General features: G+C 43.7%; 1 protein-coding gene across 1 annotated transcript; it reads right to left on the bottom strand.

The window, feature by feature from the left end:
- Positions 1-1,387: 1,387 nt before the first annotated feature.
- scaf11 (SR-related CTD-associated factor 11) lies at positions 1,388-19,955 on the bottom strand. Its single transcript, XM_037696028.1, has 15 exons — positions 19,786-19,955; positions 12,594-12,640; positions 12,371-12,516; positions 12,165-12,242; positions 12,003-12,082; positions 11,850-11,929; positions 11,739-11,776; positions 11,254-11,321; positions 8,136-8,261; positions 7,740-7,828; positions 3,922-6,402; positions 3,358-3,719; positions 2,349-2,507; positions 2,153-2,272; positions 1,388-2,071 (listed from the first exon to the last, which is right to left on the bottom strand). Exons 2-15 carry the CDS (start codon positions 12,610-12,612, stop codon positions 1,976-1,978), a joined length of 3,942 nt encoding a protein of 1,313 aa, XP_037551956.1. The 5' UTR covers positions 12,613-12,640; positions 19,786-19,955; the 3' UTR covers positions 1,388-1,975.
- Positions 19,956-19,991: the final 36 nt, after the last annotated feature.

The raw sequence follows: 19,991 nt of genomic DNA, 5'->3' as shown, positions 1-19,991 counted from the left end.
CTCGATGTGACGTGACATTGAGTCAATCATCCTGTGGCACTGACTGGGAGTAATGGAAGCCCAGATTTCCTTGATGCTGTCAGCTCTTCTTTGTTGTTGGTCTGGTGCTCCTCATTCTCCTCTTGAGAATACCTCATAGATTCTCAATGGGGTTCAGGTCCGGTGAGTTGGCTGGCCAGCACTGTGGCATGCCACATTTTGTCTTTCCACTGATATGCTTGATATGCTTGGACACAGCACTCTATGAACAGCCAGCCTCCTTAGCTATGAACTTCTGTGGCTCACCCATCCTATGGAGGGGGTCAATGATGATCTTCTGGCCAGTTATGTCTGCAGTCTTCCCCATATTGAACCGAACTGAGACAATTGATCCAAACTGAAGAAATTAAATGACACCTGGGGAAACCTGTGCAGGTGCTTTGAGTTTGGTAGATGATTAGTGTCACACTCAGTTTAAAACATTCATGTCCTGCAACATCTGAGCTGATTTCTCCACAGTATTATAATTTTTTGAAATCCTGTTTTCATGCGTTTCATGAGCTGGAAGCTCAAATTATGTAAAAATAAACAAATAAATACTTGAAATTGTTTAAATTGTGGACCCTGAATCTATCTTCAATTAAATATGAACTTTTTGAATGGAATTATGGAAGTTAAACAACTTTTCCATGATATTCTAATTTATTGGAAAGGGTCTGTATATATAGTTAATATATATATTCAATTCAGTTTATATATATATATATATATAAAATATATGGGGCTGTGGTAGCGGTCTTGTAATCCTGAGGTTGCGGGTTCAAGCCCAGGTTGTGTCAGGGTATCCGGCGTAAAACAAATTACCAAACTTTTCACTGTGGTGACCCCTGAAGACAGGAGCAACCTAAAGAAACATGTTTTACTTTATATTTAAAATTTTCCTTGTCTTTAAAATTAGGCCTACACGTTTTGTTTCCATACCTGCCTTTACCCAAGGGTTCAAAGGTCAGAACTGAACCTTCTATGGTTCCAAACTTTAAGAACTTTGTTTTCAAGTGCAACATGTAAAACACCAGGCTGAAGGCTGCAAACAAAATTAAACCATCGTTTTTATTCAGCTCTTGTCTTTGGGGATAAGACCTGTTGTCAGAACGTGGGGGGCCGAAGCCACCTGAGAGGAAGTGGGCGGGGCTTTAGAAAACGCCTGCGTGGGAATCCAGTGTCTTTGATCGTCGCCGCTCGTCAGGCTTCTTTACAAACGTAGAGCAAGCTGCACAGGTTTTACAAAAGTTACCAAAATGTCAAGGACCAAGCTTCAAGGTGAAACAGAACATTAACACCAGGAGCTGCACCCCCGCCCCCCCGAATCGTCTCGTCGCCTCATGTACGGTACGAACCAAACGGCACACACAGAAGCAGCTAATTTATTCCACTATTTTCTGGATACTCTGCACAGTCCACACGCACAGATATTCTTTATGCATTCAGCGGGTGGGGGTCACGCCCCCCCCCCTTTAAACATTACCTGATACACTCGTTGCTGATTGGAGCTGAAACTTTGGATCCAGTCAGTGACTGGATTATAATCATCATCAGTTTAATAATAAGGACAAAGCACTTTTGACTAGGATTTCAATTGAACTGGTTTGTTTTAAACATTATTAATAATCAATCACCAAGAGGCCACAGAGGAGACAATGTACCAGCCGGCACCCGTGGAAACTCTCGACTCCATCTTTAAAGAGCGCCGTCGTTCATTCACACCTCCATCTCCTGCAGACACGCTGCTCTCTGTACAGCAGTTCCAGTCCCATGGTTTATGCAAAATAAAGGGCTCTTGCGTTACAATTTACGGTCAGGTCGTTCATTTCTAACAAAATATGAAAATCTGTTAAAAAAAACAAACATCTTCATTCGATAAAAGGTATCAAAAACCACAGGTTCCAGCAGGAGGAAATTGCACTTGAGCAGCAGGGCGGGTGTGAGGGGCTCCTGGTCATTTCTTGCGGGCGTGTTTGTATTTGTCAACGTAGGCTTTGACCAGGTTGGCCACTTTACTGGAGTTCACCTCCCTGCTCTTACTGTGACAAACCTGAGGGAACACAAACACATCCAGCTCTGGTTACTCTCGTTCTGCTCACAGGGAGGACTGGGGGTGGGGGTGAGGGTGTACCTTCTCCACTGCTTTGCGAACAATCTCCTTGTACTCCTCCTTTGTGATTTCCTTCTTTTGGTAAAATGGCTTGATGGCTGTTTTAACTTCATTTACTGCTCTCTCTTGGATCTGCTGTTTCTAGGAAATAGAAAGACAATCTGACACAAGATGCCGAGACTTTTGTCACATCAGGCAGCAGATGGTTGGTTGGTACCTTTTCTTTTTTAGAGCTGTCAGCCTGAGCCTTGCTGTGCTGGCTGGGTTGAGTCGTAGAGGATGGCAGCGCATGGCTGGGGGCTGGCTGGCCCACGCTCCCTTTGGATGGCGTGACAAGAAGGGCAGATTTGCCGTAACCGATGACCGCGCTCACCATCTGGAACAACGCAGATCGTGCAAATGTTTGCATGAGGCTCTTCATTGTAATACACTATCTCAAATTCGACCCTCTCAGATGTTTCATCTTCACCGTGTACCTGAGCTTACGCCTGTCACGATAAATCATTTTTGTTGGGCGATTAATTCTTAGAAATTACTGCAATAAACGATAATGTTTGAAATTTGGGCAATAATTAGTAATTACTGTCAAATTTAAGAAGAAATGTTGGTTACTTTTTGTGTGTAGTACAATTGTTGACCACCGGGTGGCAGTATAAGACTGTTTGAACTGAAAGATGGATAGTGAGGGAGCGAGCAGCGTGTCTCTTTAAGAGAAATGGGAGGGAGGCCCCTTGACATGACATGGGCTGTTTCTACTTCCTGTTTTTCAGTTCTCAAAATGGCAGACGCTCTGTGTGTTTTGAGTGAGCTCTTTAGCATAACATTTGTCACATGACGCTTTAATAAAAAAAATTTTTTTTTTTAATCAGTAAACAAGTTCTCCGCTTCTTTTTGCAGAGAAAAACGACTTTTTACACGAAGGCACAGGTTTCAACCATGAATTTTGGAGCTTCAAGACAAAGGTTTTTCCCCCCACAAGGTCGGCCTGTTAGCTTAGCTCGTAGCTTAGCTGCTTTAACCATCCAAAAACGTGATTTTGGACGATTAAAATGAATTTTTTTTTTTTAAAAGGGGAGGAGTCAGTGAAGAGCACTGGAGGCTTTTGTCATCCAGTGTCTTCAGTCAAAAGCGAGAGAAGAAGAAACAATAAAGACGATAAATGAAAATGAGGTTGATAATTTTCACCATGCGATTAATTGATTTATTGTTTATCGCGACAGGCCTACCTGAGCTGCGTGACCATCAGGCTGAGCTGACGTAACAGCCACCTGGCTTCCTGCCTGCATGGGTGGAGGCGGCGGAGGAGGTGGCGGGAGGCCCTGGGCACCAACAGTCGGCACCTGAATCAACGGGACAGCGCGGTGGAGGTGCACGGGGACCTGGGGGGGCATGACAAAGGGCGCTGCAGGCTGCAAGGTGACCGGTAGGGGTCCCTGCAGGCTCTGGATGGGGTACTGATGGTGGTGAAGAACGTTTAGCTGAGGAGGATGAGGGGGAAGCACATTCATCACGGCTACTGGTGGATTCACCGGGACTACCTGCACCTGAGGAGGAGGAGGAGGAGGGGGAGGGTCGCTTTTCGGGGGATCTGAGAAGAAAAAAATAGGTGAAGTTTAATTAGCAACACAGTAAACAATCATATACATTTTCCACATACTGAGACAAAACGTTAACTTCAAGGTGATTAAAATCTAAAACAGTCTCTTCTGATTATTCTGCTCAGCTGAAATTAATTTCCTCTGACAGCAACATTTGGCACAAGGTCACAAGACACTGTAGTAAAATCAAACCTGCTGTTGCCGGCGGCTGCTCCTCCTCTTGTCGGCTCCAGCTGCTGGACCCTCTATCTCTTTTAGAGTAATAATCCTGCACATCTGCAGGCAGAGTCCTCCTGATGGCCCAGCTGGATGCTGAGGACCAGCCGGACCGGTCAACCATAGACTCTCCTGGCTCCGACTCTTTCTTTCGGCCACCAACGCGGTTTTCATTGAAGCGGCTGTAGGAGTCATTCCCTGAATTGTTGCCTGTTCCTGAGAAGTTGTTTCTGGGCTGCCAGCGTCTGTCGGAGGGTTCTTCCTGTTGGTTGTAAAAGTTACGGTTGCCGCTGCCCCGTCCAGAGCCTCCGCCTCGTTCAAATCCTCCACGGCCACGGAGCTCTCCTCCGCTCCTGCGTTGGTCTTCCCAACGTGAGCCGGCGCTGAAACTAGAGTCCCGGCTCCTGCTCTCACTATCAGACCGAGTCTTTTCTGTAACCCAGTCAGGATTCTCTGACCAACCCTGGCGATCAAGAGAACTTTCTGGAGGAAGACCGTTTTCAAAGCGGCTAGAACCTCCATATCTTCGTCCATCGTGACCTTCACCCCCAGTCTTCCATCCACACCTACGCTCCTTCCTCGGGGGAGACCAGTCTCTGGATGGTGCCCGTTCAGGGCTGGAACCTCGTCGGTAGGATCTTGTTCTCGATCGAGATCTAGATCTCGACCTCGATCTGGAGCGGCTTCTGGATCGCCGCCGCCGTCTGTCACGGCTGCGGTTCCTTCTAGAATGGTCTCGCTCGCCGTCTCTGTCCCTGTCTCTGCTGCGAGCTCCTGAGGATCGACTTGAAGGTGCGCTGCCGTCACGGTCTCTTGATCGTGAGCGTCTGGATGGTTCCCTCTTGGAGTCCCTCTGAGGTGACCAGGTGGAGGTTGCGGAGTGGAAGCGAGAGCGCCGCTGCTTGTCGTTCTTTCGCTCATGACTCCCCTCCCTCGCTTGTCGTTCAGAGGCACTGTCAGCATTGGTGACTTGAGTGTTCTGAACAGTAGCAAGTGTCTCTGAAGCAGCAGGGGAAGTCTTCACACTTGGAAGATTCAGAAAGGAACTGTTCCCATGTTCACTCAGGGGCGAACTGCAATCCATGGGCACAACATTCGTGTCATCCTTAGACGTTCCATTGTCACTGGGTGCACAGTTGCCCTGCGGCATGGGGTCTTCCACCTTGAGTGTGCTGTCCCCATTAGGTGAGGAATCACCCTTCAGGGAGACGTCGCCTTTAGGCACAGCGTCACCCTTCAACGTGACATCTTTTCCAATGAGTGAGGCCTCACCCCTGAGAATGACACCTTTCTCCTCAAGTGAAGTGCGTTCCTCGTGCGAGGCATCCCCCTTTGGAAAGATGTACTCTTTGGGTGAGACATACCCCTTTCCCATGATCTCTACCCCACTGGGTGAGATGCCACCTTTGCCCATGACCATGGCATCTTTTCCATTGGAGGTGGTGTCCTTGAGCATGACATCTTCTGCATTGGGCGAAGTGCCACCTTTGGGTGCGGTATCTTCTTTTGATGTGGCATTGTTTGTCACGTTTTCCTCCAACTCACCTGTCAGACCAGATTGTGCTTCTTTGTCCAATTCAACCTTCGGTTCCTTTGAAGACTCTTCAGTGCTGGATTCTCCTGATTGCACACACGTCTCCATGGTATCCTCCTGCTCCGTGTGATCATCACTTTGAGGAGACGGAGACGCAGAGTCTTTCAGTGGAGTGTCCTCAGAGTCAGAGGAATGTGAAGTCCTTTTCTGAGACTCTTGTTCTCCAGCCAGTCTTGGACTAGCCGTCTCTTCTTCCTCTTTATCGCTCTGAGCACCTTCAGCGCACATACCAGGACTGTGAGCGGAGAGGTCGCAGCTTCTGTCATCAGCTCTCTTTTCTTGAGGCTCTTCACTGGATTGTCCCGGAGCCTCTTCGTCGCTCTGCTCCACACTGTTTAAAGATTCTGGACCCTGTTGCTCATCAGCAGAGTTCAATCCGCTCTGCTTTTCTTTGAGGTCGCCTTCAGCATCAGTTTGCTGCTGTTCCGAGTCCTTCAGATCCTGCTCTTTAGTTTCATCTTCTTGTTCTACAGCCTCACATTTGCTACTTCCGTTACCTTCCTCCTCTTTCTCCTCCTCTTCATCGCTTGCTGCTGGGCAGCTGGCATTTTTTTTCTTGGCTTTCCTCTTGCCACCGGCCTTTCGATTTGTTACCCGTTTGCCTTTCCTCTTGGCCGGCGCCTGAGGCGGTTTGGTTGGCTTGTTGGATTGACCGGCGGCCGAGTCGGAGTCCGACAAACTGGACTGCGTTGGTGACTTGGAATCTGACGTGGGAGTTTCCTCACTGAGTTTACTGTTGCGTCGAGATCTCCTGGAGGGTAGAGACACTTGTTCTTTGGTAGGTGCTTTGGACGTTGAGGATCTGCCGCCTCGTTTCTCTCCTCCTTTGGGACACGTGACAGCACAGACAACACCCTGAAAGACTGGGGGAGACAAAGATACGGTTGTGAACAGAACTAGGGAGTTGGTAAAATCCTCACCTGGTTCTGGGCTTTTAGACTCAAACCGCTGTAAGACTGCTGCGAAGAAGGCTGATGTTTTAAGGTATATGACCTTACCAACAGTGGACAATTAGGGCAAAGAAGAAAAAGAGCTGGATCTCTGCTGCTAAGGTAATTTAGCAAAATACAGATCCTAACTTGACGTTTTTGAAAGTCTTCATTGTTTTTTCTTTGTACCCTGGCTGCTTGGGACCTAACTCAAGGGATGAACTAGTGCTGTAGCTACTAGGGGTTGGTGATGTAGCCTTAAAGTTATAGCACAAGATTTCAGTATAATAGTGCCATTAATATTTCTGACATGACTACAATTTAAAAATGCCAAATATTTTGTTAACAGAATGCTACATTGTAGCCCTCCTTGTTTTTTGTTGGGAGAATAGCTAGCATGCTTGTTAAAATATGTATCTGATACTCTTCAGGAATATAATACGTACTTTCTATTAACTGGCTTTTGTGACAATAAATCTCTTAGTTTAAATATGTCAAAAACAAACAAAAAATAAGTTTTCTTGTTGGATTCTTGTATGGTTCAATATATTTCTGCAAACACAATGATTTAAAAAAACAGAAGTTTATTTTAGTCTACATTAATCCAAAGGTTTTCAGTGTATTTGTCCAAAATGCAGATTTTTATCAACTTATTTAAAAGTTGTTGGACCAAATGGAGATTGTCCAAGGATGACTTTTGTCTCTCGGGCCATATGTTGCCCACGTCTGTCTAAGGGCTACAATGTAGCATTCTGTTAGCAAAATGTTATGTATTTTTAAATTGTAGCTATGTCAGAAATATTAATGGCACTATTATACTGAAATATTGTGCTATAACTTTAAGGCTACATCACCAACCCCTAGTAGCTACAGCACTAGTTCATCCCTTGAGTTAGGTCCAGACTACCCGTCTTAAAAAAATGTGTTTTCCAACTCTTCATGCGGCCTTTAACTGCTTTAAATATCTTGATTTGACCCTTTTTGAAGGAAATGGTGCCCACCCTTGCATAAGAACTGTTTTAATTACATTTTTTCCACACTATTGTACTGTTGTCACATACATACATTATATGTGCTTTTTCTTTTTATTTGTATTCAAAATAAATCCTAAAATACCAGATTGGTAAGTGAGTTTTTGCACCAACAAAACCCTTAAAACTCAGTTCTTTGAGACTCAGGCAGGTGACGTTTCAATGTTTTACCCAAAGATATGACGGTCACAATGTCAACGATTCACTGCATCAGAAGGTGACTCTGCAAACGAGACTCACCAAAATGACTCGGGTTTAAGGGGGAGGTAAACGAAGGCGAAATGAATCCGAATGGAAACGAGTTGCTCCAGCCACTTCTGTGGGAACGTCTGTAAAAAAAAACAGAACTGTGAAACTCTCCTCAGAGATTCTTTGTGATGTACAGTTCAGGTTAAATATTGTCCTGGTGCATAAACATACAGGCCAAATGATACAACTGATAAGAGATAGACATAAAAGCTGGCGTCTTTAATGTGAAACAAATCATTAGAATTTGTGTCTCGAACTCAAAGACAAGAGATTTTAACTGATATCATAAATATGAGCTGGGTTTGCCCACGTAGTGGAACACAAAGTGTAGCCTGGGTGCATCCAACAGAAGATCTGAGCTTGTTGGTGGTTTTTAAATGTGGTTACCTCGATACGCCGTCAGCAGGGATGGGAGCAGCAGAGGACAGCCAAGGACAACGCTGCACCTGAGCTTTGCAGCGCTCAAATGTGTCGTCATGTGGTACATCCTCTGCCAACCACGCAGGATCTGCACTGCAGGACAAGAACAACCAGACAGCAATAAAGAGTCACACTTTCTCTAAACAGGAAAACTGAACCCCCATAACCGATACAAATACCAACCTTTAGAAATTAATGCAGTTATAAATACAAACCGGATTCCAAAAAAGTTGGGACACTAAACAAACTGTGAATAAAAACTGAATGCAATGATGTGGAGATGGCAAATGTCAATATTTTATTTGTAATATAACATAAATGACAGATCAAAAGTTTAATCTGAGTAAATGTAACATTTTAAAGGAAAAATGTTGATTCAAAATTTCACAGTGTCAACAAATCCCAAAAAAGTTGGGACAAGTAGCAATAAGTGGCTGGAAAAAGGAAATTGAGCATATAACAAACAGCTGGAAGACCAATTAACACTAATTAGGTCAATTGACAACATGATTGGGTATAAAAAGAGCGTCTCAGAGTGTCAGTGTCTCTCAGAAGCCAAGATGGTAAGAGGATCACCAATTCCACCATTGTTGTGCAGAAAGATAGTGCAGCAATACCAGAATGGTGTTACCCAGCGTAAAACAGCAAATACTTTTAAGTTATCATCATCAACCGTGCATAACATCATCAAAAGATTCAGAGAATCTGGAACAATCGCTGTGCGTAAGGGTCAAGGCCGTAAAACTCTACTGGATGCTCGTGATCTCCGGGCCCTTAAACGTCACTGCACCTCAAACAGGAATGCCACTAACAAGGAAATAACTGAATGGGCTCAGGAATACTTCCAGAAAGCATTGTCAGTGAACACAATCCACCGTGCCATCCGTCGTTACCAGCTGAAACTCTACAGTGCAAAGAGGAAGCCATTTCTAAGCAAGCTCCACAGCTCAGACGTTTGCACTGGGCCAGGGGTCATTTAAAATGGAGTGTGGCAAAATGGAAGACTGTTCTGTGGTCAGATGAGTCATGATTTGAAGTTCTTTATGGAACACTGGGACGCCATGTCATCCGGACCAGAGAGGACAAGGATAGCCCAAGTTGTTATCAACGCTCCGTTCAGAAGCCTGCATCACTGATGATATGGGGTTGCATGAGTGCTTGTGGCATGGGCAGCTTGCATGTCTGGAAAGGCACCATTAATGCAGAGAACTATGTTCAGGTTCTAGAACAACATATGCTCCCATCTAGACGTCATCTCTTTCAGGGAAGACCCTGCATTTTTCAACACAATAATGCCAGACCACATTCTGCAGCAATCACAACATCATGGCTACGTAGGAGAAGGATCCGGGTACTGAAATGGCCAACCTGCAGTCCAGATCTTTCATCTATAGAGAACATTTGGTGCATCATAAAGAGGAAGGTGCGACAAAGAAGGCCCAAGACGATTGAACAGTTAGAGGCCTGTATTAGACATGAATGGGAGAGCATTCCTATTTCTAAACTTGAGAAACTGGTCTCCTCTGTCCCCAGACGTCTGTTGAGTGTTGTAAGAAGAAGGGGGGATGCCACACAGTGGTAAAAATGGACTTGTCCCAACTTTTTAGGGATTTGTTGATGCCATGAAATTTGGAAACAACAGATTTTTCCCTTAAAATGATACATTCTCTCAGTTTAAACTTTTGATCTGTGATTTGTGTTCTATTCTGAATAAAATATTAGATGTTGGCACCTCCACATCATTGCATTCAGTTTTTATTCACAATTTGTTTAGTGTTAATTTTGTTTGGAATCTGGTTTGTACGAAGAAGCGACATATTTATGGATTTTCCCACTTTATTAGACATTTTCGAAATGATGCGACTTATAGGGCGCTGTGTGTACGGTGGAAAATACAGTATACATAGTAAAATAAAAATAAAAGTGTGTGTGTGATGTCTCTGCAGACTGAAACAGATCAGCACAGCCGGATCATCGAAGGCTCGCTCTAAATGCTGTTCAAACTGATTATTTACAGCCACCATACTTTCCGCCGTACACTTCACACCTCTGTAGAAGTCGCATCAGTCCCAAAATGTCTAATAAAGTGGAACATAAATAAGTCGCATCTATTATGTGCCACTGCTGACAACCTGGAAACGTGGGCCGGTGTTGTGCCAAAAATAGATTGGCTGCCAAATGGTGGCTATGTGCACGGGAGGACTTTAAGATTCAGAGAGATTTATTGGTCATTCGCATCTCATGTGGTACATGTGGTGGAACAAGATTATGTACACAGGGTCCCAGTTACATCCAACAATAAAATGGAAAAGAAAAACTGTAATAACATCTAAGATATGAACTAAGAAAAACATCAACTAAATATACACTAAGCACATAAAAACATTACGTCGAACAGAAGCACGAACATGAATCTACAAGCATTTAACAAGATTAACAATTAAAAACAATTATTTGTTTGCTCGAAATTATAGTAAAGGTGTGTCTCAGTTGAACTTTTCCTTAATAAATGCACTTTGATGGTCAAATCAGCTGCATTTCTCCTGGGCGACGCAGCAAAATGCAGCTGATTTGACGTTTGCTCCAGGAGTTACGGAGCGAGATGAAGGTGGCTTTGTATGGCAAGCCAAGAGTCTCATTAATAGCCACTTTTACATATTAACGAGACACTTGGCTTGCCATATTACTCGAGCGCCCTCTAGCGGCTGAAAATGGTAGTGTTCAGTATTTTCCATGTCAGAATGAATGAAATCGTCAGATCTCAGCCAAAAATTGGTTAAAAATATGATAAAAAACATAAATATGTCACTTCGCTGTATAAGTCACAGGGCATGCAAATTTATGCCAAAAGGTGCAACTTATATGGCAAAACATACGGTATTCTCAGTAAAAGTAACCATTTCCATATAACATTAAACATGTAAAGCTGTTAAGAAGTGTTCTTCTTTTTATCAAATACTCTTCTAGTTTTGCAGAAACAAAACTTGACTTTTGATTTGTTTTGGTGAAATTCAAACGAAGTAGATTTCTAAGTGAAGCTGCAGCAAAGTGTGCGATGAAGCCGACGGGGAGCTGGTGGACTTACATGTCCTGTGCTGGCGTTACTGAGACACAAGCGGATGGTGACCACGTGCAGCACTCCGACGCCTTCACCTGCACAAAACACGCGGTAATAAAACGTCACTGGAACAAACACGTGCGATAAATGAACAAGAACATCGTGTGAACAGCCAAGCCAACAAGCCAACAAGTCAACAAGCCAACTAGCCAACAAGCCAACTAGCCAAGTCGCTGAGGGCTTTGAACAGTGAATGTTGGTAGTTTACGAGGTGAGTGTTTTTCCTCAAGATATTCAAGCGGGAAGGAGTTACACTGTGGAGAAGTAGTTTTTTATTGGGTCTGCGGCGGCACAGTGACGGATACCTGCGAGCAACTTTAACTACCACCAGTGCAACGGCGGAGCCAGGGGGTGGCCAGTGGTGGTAGATTAATCTTGAGGCACCCCGATCATTTGAGGAAACTACACTTACAAGTCAAATTAAAAACAAGAAAGCAGAATAAGAAGCTCACCTTTTTTCTGCTCAGAGAAGAAGGGTCATCATCGTTACCTGGAAAAACAACAGCAGGTCAATCGTTGCCAGCAACTTGTGTCTGGCAATTTTCTGGAGGGCTTCAACACACATTTCCTCACAAGTCCTCTCATCTTGGCACCGGCCGTCCTCTCCGTTTCCCGCCGCCTCGACCTTCTAGCAGGTTTGCTTCTGACGAAACAAGCAGAAATGTTTCAGTTCATCCAGGAACTGATGATTTAATTAGAACGTTGAGCCGACTCACTTCAGACAGACTTTCTGTTCAGGGTTCATACAGCTGCAGCGTTCAGCTTCTGTTGGAGTCGGTCGCCTCCTCACAGGAACCTTAAATCAGAAGCACGTTCAGGTTCGGTCAGAAGTTCAACACATAAATCCAATACCGGACACCAGCAGGATCCACACTCACCTGCACAAGGCGGAGGCTGCTGTCCAGTCTGTAAATGCTACTGAAGGGTCTTCTGTCCACAGGGCAGGACGGAGACATCTGCAGGTTTAAAACCGAATCAATGAACACACGGTGGCCGCACGTTTACGCTCAAAGAAACTAAACGTCTCGATTAAACCCGACGTCACAAAAGCAAGTGAACGCAACAAAACGTCCCCGAGCATCACCTCTGCCCAGGTGAGGAGACATCCGAGGCAGAAAACATGGCAGCAGCTGTCGGGCATGGCGAGCTCGCCTGCAGCCGGGACGCCCAGACAAACCGGACACTTCTCCGCGTCCTCGGTGTCGGACCCATCCGGAGGGCCCTGACCACCTAAACACAGAAAATCCACACGAGCAGCCTGTTAATCTGTTTTAATGAGGGTGAAGAAAAACTAATAATTCACTCACCGCTGCCTGCTCCGGTCATGTCGGGGCCCAGGGTGTCCTGACCACGACTAAAACACACACACACGTGGAACGGTGTTAGGAAAGGAGGATTAAGCGCCTTAAACACACAGAAAGAAGCGAGCCAGAGCTGGATTACTACTTCAGGAACTGTCCCGCAGGAAAACACGTCAACAGAAACACGAGAGGGTCAGAACGACTTTGTGCAGAATAATTAATGCAACTATTATGTGGGTTTTAGGTGAAGCACGAACACGAGGGCTGAAAGTTGAAAGCTCTCAACCAGAACCTCTGGGGAAGAAATAAAAGCTGTTTTCAACAAAACAACCAGTGAATAAAATAAACAACTCAGGATCCTGATAAACATCATTAGTGAGACTTGGGGCTGGGCGATATCTCGATATGTGAAAATATAGAGAATTTCATTTGCGATACAAGATGAAACTATATCGGTATAAACGATATACAGTAGTCTCTCGCTACTTCGCTACTTCGCTTATCGCGGTTTTTCAAAATAAGATGGGACATGACACACGATTGGCTGGTTGACGCACGATCGGCACGAAATTTTTATTTAAAATAAATTGAAATTATTCAGCACCTGCTGCACATTTGTGCAGCCCACACTGCAGGATAAACTTCCAGCTGCAGCTGATCAGCTGTTCTCCGTGCAGAGCGGAGAAGTGGGCGTGGCCAAGAGCGCTTACAGGTGGCAAAGAGCAGAGGAGGCAGGGAGCGGAGATCATGACATGCTGTGTCTTTTAGAGCGTTTAGAAACATTGTTTAGAATATTACAAGAGTGTGAGAAGGGTTTAAAACCTCTATATACATTTTTAAATACTAGAATAAAACTACTACTTACTACTTGTACTACTATTCCTACTTTGTGGTTTTTCCACTTATCAAGGGCTTCAGGGTACAGCTGCTTCACACACGCTCAAAAGCGTAGTGAAGGCAGCGCAGCTGGGGAGGATTATTATTTAATATATGTAAATAGTTTATTTTTAGACATTTATTTTGTAGTTAATAAATGTGCCTGTGTGACAACTGGGGCAAAGCTTTGACTCAGAAATATATTTCTGTTATTACTTTATGGAAAGAAAAATATATCGAGATATACATCGTATATCGCGATTTATCGTAAAAATATCGAGATATTCATTTTGGTCCATATCGCCCAGCACTAATGAGACTAAACACACTATTACCATTTAAGAGCGTTAGATTTTATTTAGTGTCATATTTATAAGAAGCTCTATCAGTAATTTTAGGGGAAAGTTCAACAGGAAGTGTCTGAATTATTCTTTTCAGTGCAATAAATAAAACGTTTCTAAACATCATGATTTCAGTATTGATCAAAAACAACCAAGCAGCTTATAACAGTGACCTGATGCTGGAGCCGATGACTACATGAATACACGGCTGTGAAGGCACCCAAGACAGAAGGTCAAGAGGCTCGTCATGACGTGCACTGAACCCCGTGACACTGGTATGGATCTTGGTTCTGAACTGCTGTGGATGACCATCATGTGCATGTACAGACCCTTTCCAAAAAATCAGACTATCATGGAAAAGTTGTTTAACTTCCAGAACTCCATTCAAAAAGTTAATCTTTAATAGATGATAGATTCAGGGCCCACAATTTAAACAATTTCAAGTATTTCTTTATTTTTACATAATTTGAGCTTCCAGCTCATGAAACACACGAAAACGATTTAAAAAAAAAATTAGAATACTGTGAAGAAATCAGCCCACACGTCTGTTTTTGCAGAAAAAAGAAATAAATTAGGATCACAACTAATCAATCAAAATATAATACTTTCAAAACGATATGTCAATCTTCAATACTTGGTTGTGAATCTCTTTGTCTTAATCACTGCCTCGATGTGACGTGGCATCGACTGGGAGTTATGGAAGACCAGATTTCCTTGATGCTGTCAGCTCTTCTTCTTTGTTGTTGGGTCTGGTGCTCCTCATCTTCCTCTTGACAATACTCCATAGATTCTCAATGGGGTTCAGGTCCAGCGACTTGGCTGGCCAGTCAAGCACTGTGGACATCAAACCAGGTTTTGGTGCTTCTGGCAGCATGGGCAGGGGCCAGGTCCTGCTGGAAGATGAAATCTGCATCTCCATACAGATCCTCAGCAGAAGGAATCATGAAGTCCTCTAAAACATTCTTCTAGACTGTTGCGGTGACCTTGGATTTAAGAAAGCAGAGTTTACCAACACCTGCACCAAACATTGCACCCCAAATCATGACTGACTGTGGATATTTCACACTGGACCTCAACCAGTACGGGTTCTGTTCCTCACCCTTCTTCCTCCAAACTCTTGGACCTTGATTTCCAAATGAAAGGCACACTTTACTTTCATCAGAAAAGAGGACAGAGGAACCCGACAGTTGTAGTCCATCTTCTGGATGCGTCTGAATGTGGTGGTTTTTGAAGCTGTGACTCCGCCTCATTCCACTCTTTCTGGATCTCTGCCAGATTCTGGAATCTTCTCTGTTTGATAATCCACTGAAGCCCACGGTCATCTCTTTTGCTGGTGCATCTTCTCCTGCCATATTTTGTCCTTCCACTAGACTTTCCATTGATATGCTTGGACACAGCACTCTATGAACAGCCAGCCTCCTTAGCTATGAACTTTTGTGGCTCACCCATCCTATGGAGGGGATCAATGATGATCTTCTGGCCAGTTGTTATGTCTGCAGTCTTCCCCATATTGAACCGAACTAAGACAATTAAATCAAACTGAAGCAATTTATTGACACCTGAGGAAACCTGTGCAGTGCTTTGAGTTTAGTAGATGATCAGTGTCACACTCAGTTTAAAACATTCATGTCCTGCAACATCTGGGCTGATTTCTTCACAGTATTCTAATGTTATGAAATCCTGTTTTCGTGGGTTTCATGAGCTGGAAGCCCAAATTATGTAAAAATAAACAAATAAATACTTGAAATTGTTTAAATTGTGGACCATGAATCTATCTTCAATTAAATATTAACTTTTTGAATGGAATTATGGAAGTTAAACAACTTTTTCATGATATTCTAATTTTTTGAAAAAGGTTTGTTTGGTGATGCCAAGAGGAGAAAACCAACACTGCCAGTGGTGTGAAGAGATGCACCAACATCATACTGTGGTTCTGACCTCTGGTTACCAGCTCCAGGAGGGACTAGAGCAGGCATGGGCAAACCCCGGCCATATATATATATATATATATATATATATATATATAATTTTTTTTTATACTTTTTTTTTTTCCAGGGGTGCTGAGGTCAAATTTAGGGGTACTTAAGCACCCCCAAAGAGAGGTTAAATTGCCACTGGTTCAAATTATAGTTAAAAAAAACCTGAATTTAATAAAAAAAAAAAAAAAACCTGTTGTTGTTTTACCTGTAGTTCCAGTATTTCCCCAGTAGAGGCGCACTACACTTGTGTGTATTAGAGGCAAGTGGAGACGAAGTAATTTCTTCTTCTACGCTTTTATTTTTACTTTGCCCTACGATCTTGTCTGTAAAAACGTGTTTATCAAAGCAAAGAAAAGTGTACAGTGAGTGCCGAGTGTTTAAAATGGAGTGGACAACAACATATTGTTTCACTGAGGTCCAATCAAAGGAAGTTTTTATGCCAAGAAACTGTTGCGGTTTTCAAAGAGTACACTTGCTAACTATGCTAACTGCTAAATATGCTAGCAAGACTTTCTCCGATGGCGATTTTTAAAAAGAAACCTGTTAAAAACAGAGCAGGTCTGTTGTGTCCGGAGGGCCAAGACAAGTCAGAAAAATCAGTTTATCACGCAGGACTGTGACTCGCCTTGTGGAACTGATTGATGAAGATTCAGCAAAATAAGCTAAAAGGCAGAGAGAGTCCTTTAAGTTACGGTTTACTGGATGAAACTAATAAAGGACACGTCTCATCTCCTATTTTTTAATCTGCGGGATTAACAACAGTTTTGAGATAATGGAGGTGTTTTTGACCCTGGAGTCTCTGAAAGGAAAAACACGGAGAGAGGATTTTTATAACGGTCTGCTGTCATGAGAGAATGAAGCTTCTGAGGAGTAAACTTCAGTGTCACAACGGACGGATCAACAAGTTTAAGTGGAAAACATGTCGAGCTGCTGACAAGAATCCAGGAGAAAGTGAAAGGAGAACCTCAACCAGGATGTTGTTTGTCTTCACTGCATCAGGAATCACAGTAAGTCATGCTTTGTGTGTGTGCGTGTGTGAAACTGTTAATAGTGTGTGAATTATCAAAAACGTGAATTATTGTGGAGGTTCTCTGTTTTGATGCTGCGTAGAGGAGCTGCAGGAGGAAGACGTCTGCTTCCATTCCCAACCTGCTGCAGCTGGCCTGTCATCAACTTTAGATCCTGTAGTTGTAAAAAGTTTTGTGAGGAGTTTGTAGAGGTGAGCTGACACTTTATTTAGACTTTTCTCCTGTATCCCATTAACATCGTGAGGTAAGAGACGTGGTTTGGTTCATTTTATTTTTCTTCAGTTAAGAGAAAATACAGTGGTTTGTTTAGTTTGATGTTTGGGCCTGAAGTTGGGAAGACTCCACAAAGGCAATAATTTCACTATTGTAAATAAAATCACTGTTCTATCATATAATCCTAATTTAGTGGCTGCTTGGGTGGTGCAGAAGGTGGAGTCACCCATAATTAATAGCGTCCCGGCGGCTGTTATTGCGCTGGGGAGTAGCATCACACAAACACTCCATCCATCTGTTTCTGGCCCTTCGCTCCAATTGTAGAACTCAGTGTGGCCCGCGAGTCCGAAAGTTTGCCCACCCCTGGACTAGAGGGACCCTGAAGACAGCAGGCGTGTCTCTGAGAACTCGTTAGATCCTTTGATCTTTAATTTAAATGTGTGGGATCCGCTCAGACAAAAACTCTGACCGAGTCCTGATCTGCTGGATTTTAAAGACCAGTTCCAACAGATGTGGGTCAATTTGTCGCAGAAGAAGATTGAAAGTTTGCACCACTGTATTCTGCACTAAATCACCTGGGATGCATAGGTCTCTGAAATGGGCCCAGCAGTGTCTCCATTATCCAGTTGATCTGACATTCATGTCTCGATAAAGCTGGATTTATAGTCAACAAGAAGAACAATTCTTGTGTCTCCCTGACATGAGTGCACGATGAAGATTGTGTCTTTTTCTTTTTTACTCTTTCCAGTCGCTGACACCTCGTCGTGTGCATCGACCCGTCAGAACTAGTTCCACCGCACTATGCGGCGAGCACTGTGGGACTGGTTAGAGCTTCATGGATGTGCTTAAGTAAACCAGCTGCAGGACGCCGATTTCTGAGAGCAGCATCCGCTGAGGAGCTGCTAGCCGAAGCTGTGAGAAAATACAAACAACGTTGCAACTGTTGTGCTAAAAATGATAAAAGAAAGTCCAATAAAACATATTAAGACTGTAGAAGAACTTGTGGAAGGAGATGTGACAATTTTGTGCAAGCAGGAAACAGCACGGAGAACTGGCGGCTCGTGATACCTGTTCTGACCAGGAGGGGGTGCTCCTGGGCTGGACAGTGTAAGGACGCGTTCACCGTCTGTAGGAAACCGTCAACAATCTCATGCTTCAGGTAAAAATAATAATCTACTGTGACATCAGTGATCTGTGCAAACAGTTGGAAAAAATCTTCTGATTGTGTCAAAAATATTTGTCCCGACTTTGGTAAACAAATGTTTTGCCAATGTCCCCAATCACTGAGGGATTTCAGAATGTTGGTTGTTTTTTAGAGGAGTGTTTTTCTGAACTTGAACTGAACAGAGGATGCAAGTAAACCTTAATGTCCATTATTTAAATCTTGAACTTTGTCATGTTTTAAATCTTTTTCTGGGGTGAAATAAAGACCCACTTCAATGACTTTTTTTGTGTGTCTATGCTTTCATTGCTTGGTCCATCACAGAGACAGAGACATGGACAAAAAGACAGGAGACAGAACTGGAAGTGGCAGAAATGAAGATGTTGAGGATAAGATTGGGAATGAGTTTCAACATTGACACCTGGTACTGGTAGTGACACACCAAACTGGTTCCTAATGGTCCCCCCCTCCCAGATAAAGAAAAGAGCATCTCTGTGTCTTTTTGCCACTGTAGTTTATTTTGAAAGGATTATAAAGCAGAAAGTATGGTCATGGGTGAGCGCAGCGTTACTGCTAGAACACCGGCACATGTCTCTGTACCTGAAGCCTCTGGTTCATGAAAAGGGTTTTCAGCTGAAGGACTCGGGAGGATGAGAAAACTTTAATTCAACCGTACGGATATGGTCATTTTAGAGGCAACAATCTTAAAACGCACAGCAGCTGTGAATACTTGTTTTATCCACTCTTTATAAATATTAGTCTGCATAAACAGATTTTTAGTTGAAACCGAGCACAAGACAATATCATTCTGTGATTAAAATCTTTATTTTTAGGACTAAATGTGGGCTTTTTTTTTTTCTTTTCACCAGAACAGAATGTTATGGGAACTTCAAGCCTACTTCTCTGTTAAATAAAACAAGTTTACAGACTGATGACATCATCATTAATGGACGGTGTAGTCTTTTACGCATTCAAATATGAGCAGTGTTTCAAACAAAACGGGTCTAAGCATAACTTTTATACTGTTTCGAATTATTCAAATGTAATGTAACGTTAATAGCAGGTTATTTCGGGATAGTTAACCACAAAAACAAGTCTGGCCTGGTTTCTAAGATGAACTCCGGGTCACGGCTGGGTTTGTTTTCCAACCTGTCAACTTTCTTCCCCGCAGGCCGTTCACCGCAGCAGGCGAGCTACGAAGTGGGCAAGCCTCGATTAAAAGCTGGACTACAGTCAGACGTTCTCGTGTTAATTATAAACGAGTCGGAGGTAAAGATGGCCCGGAGGAGAAATAAAGTTAGTGGAGCTCAGCTCTGCTTCGGGGAACACGGCCTGCGGACCAAATTAGCACCAACTTAACCCGTGCCAACACGGCGCTAACAACAAGCTGGTTACTGGTTGCTCAGGCTAGTTAAACGCTCAGCTAGCTGCCTGTTAGTGGCACAGCAGCGTTAACGAGCAAACACTGTTTGTTATTCGCCATGACGGCGGCGCTGAAGGTCACAAGCTAGCCGTCGGCTTTGAACAACAGCGCCTGCTTACGTAGCCTTTAGCTTTAGCAGCTAGCTCCCGCTAGCTCCCTAAAGTGCTCCTACTCACCTTCGACTGCAGCTGCGGCCGACTCCCGCCTGCTAAATAGTTTTAGCGTCCAACTTGCTGTGGTTTATTTCTGATTAGTGGCGATAATCGTTTTAATTACAAACGAGGCATAGATTTGAGAAAGTCTCAGCCACATGTCTTATACTCCGGCAGCGAGTTCGGGCCTCTGGCGCCCCCTAACGGAGCCCCCGAGCATTACAGCCTAT

The sequence above is a fragment of the Nematolebias whitei genome, chromosome 22 (genome assembly GCF_014905685.2).
Source record: "Nematolebias whitei isolate Nwh7 chromosome 22, NemWhi1, whole genome shotgun sequence".
Classification (NCBI taxonomy): domain Eukaryota; kingdom Metazoa; phylum Chordata; class Actinopteri; order Cyprinodontiformes; family Rivulidae; genus Nematolebias; species Nematolebias whitei.
This window is presented reverse-complemented; position numbering and strand designations above follow the sequence as displayed.

Coding starts and splice junctions, on each gene's coding strand:
- scaf11 (XM_037696028.1), bottom strand. Junction 11,930..12,002: donor GAACAGAAAGTCTGTCTGAA/GTGAGTCGGCTC, acceptor TTGTTTCGTCAG/AAGCAAACCTGCTAGAAGGT. Junction 2,273..2,348: donor ACAGCTCTAAAAAAGAAAAG/GTACCAACCAAC, acceptor TCTATTTCCTAG/AAACAGCAGATCCAAGAGAG.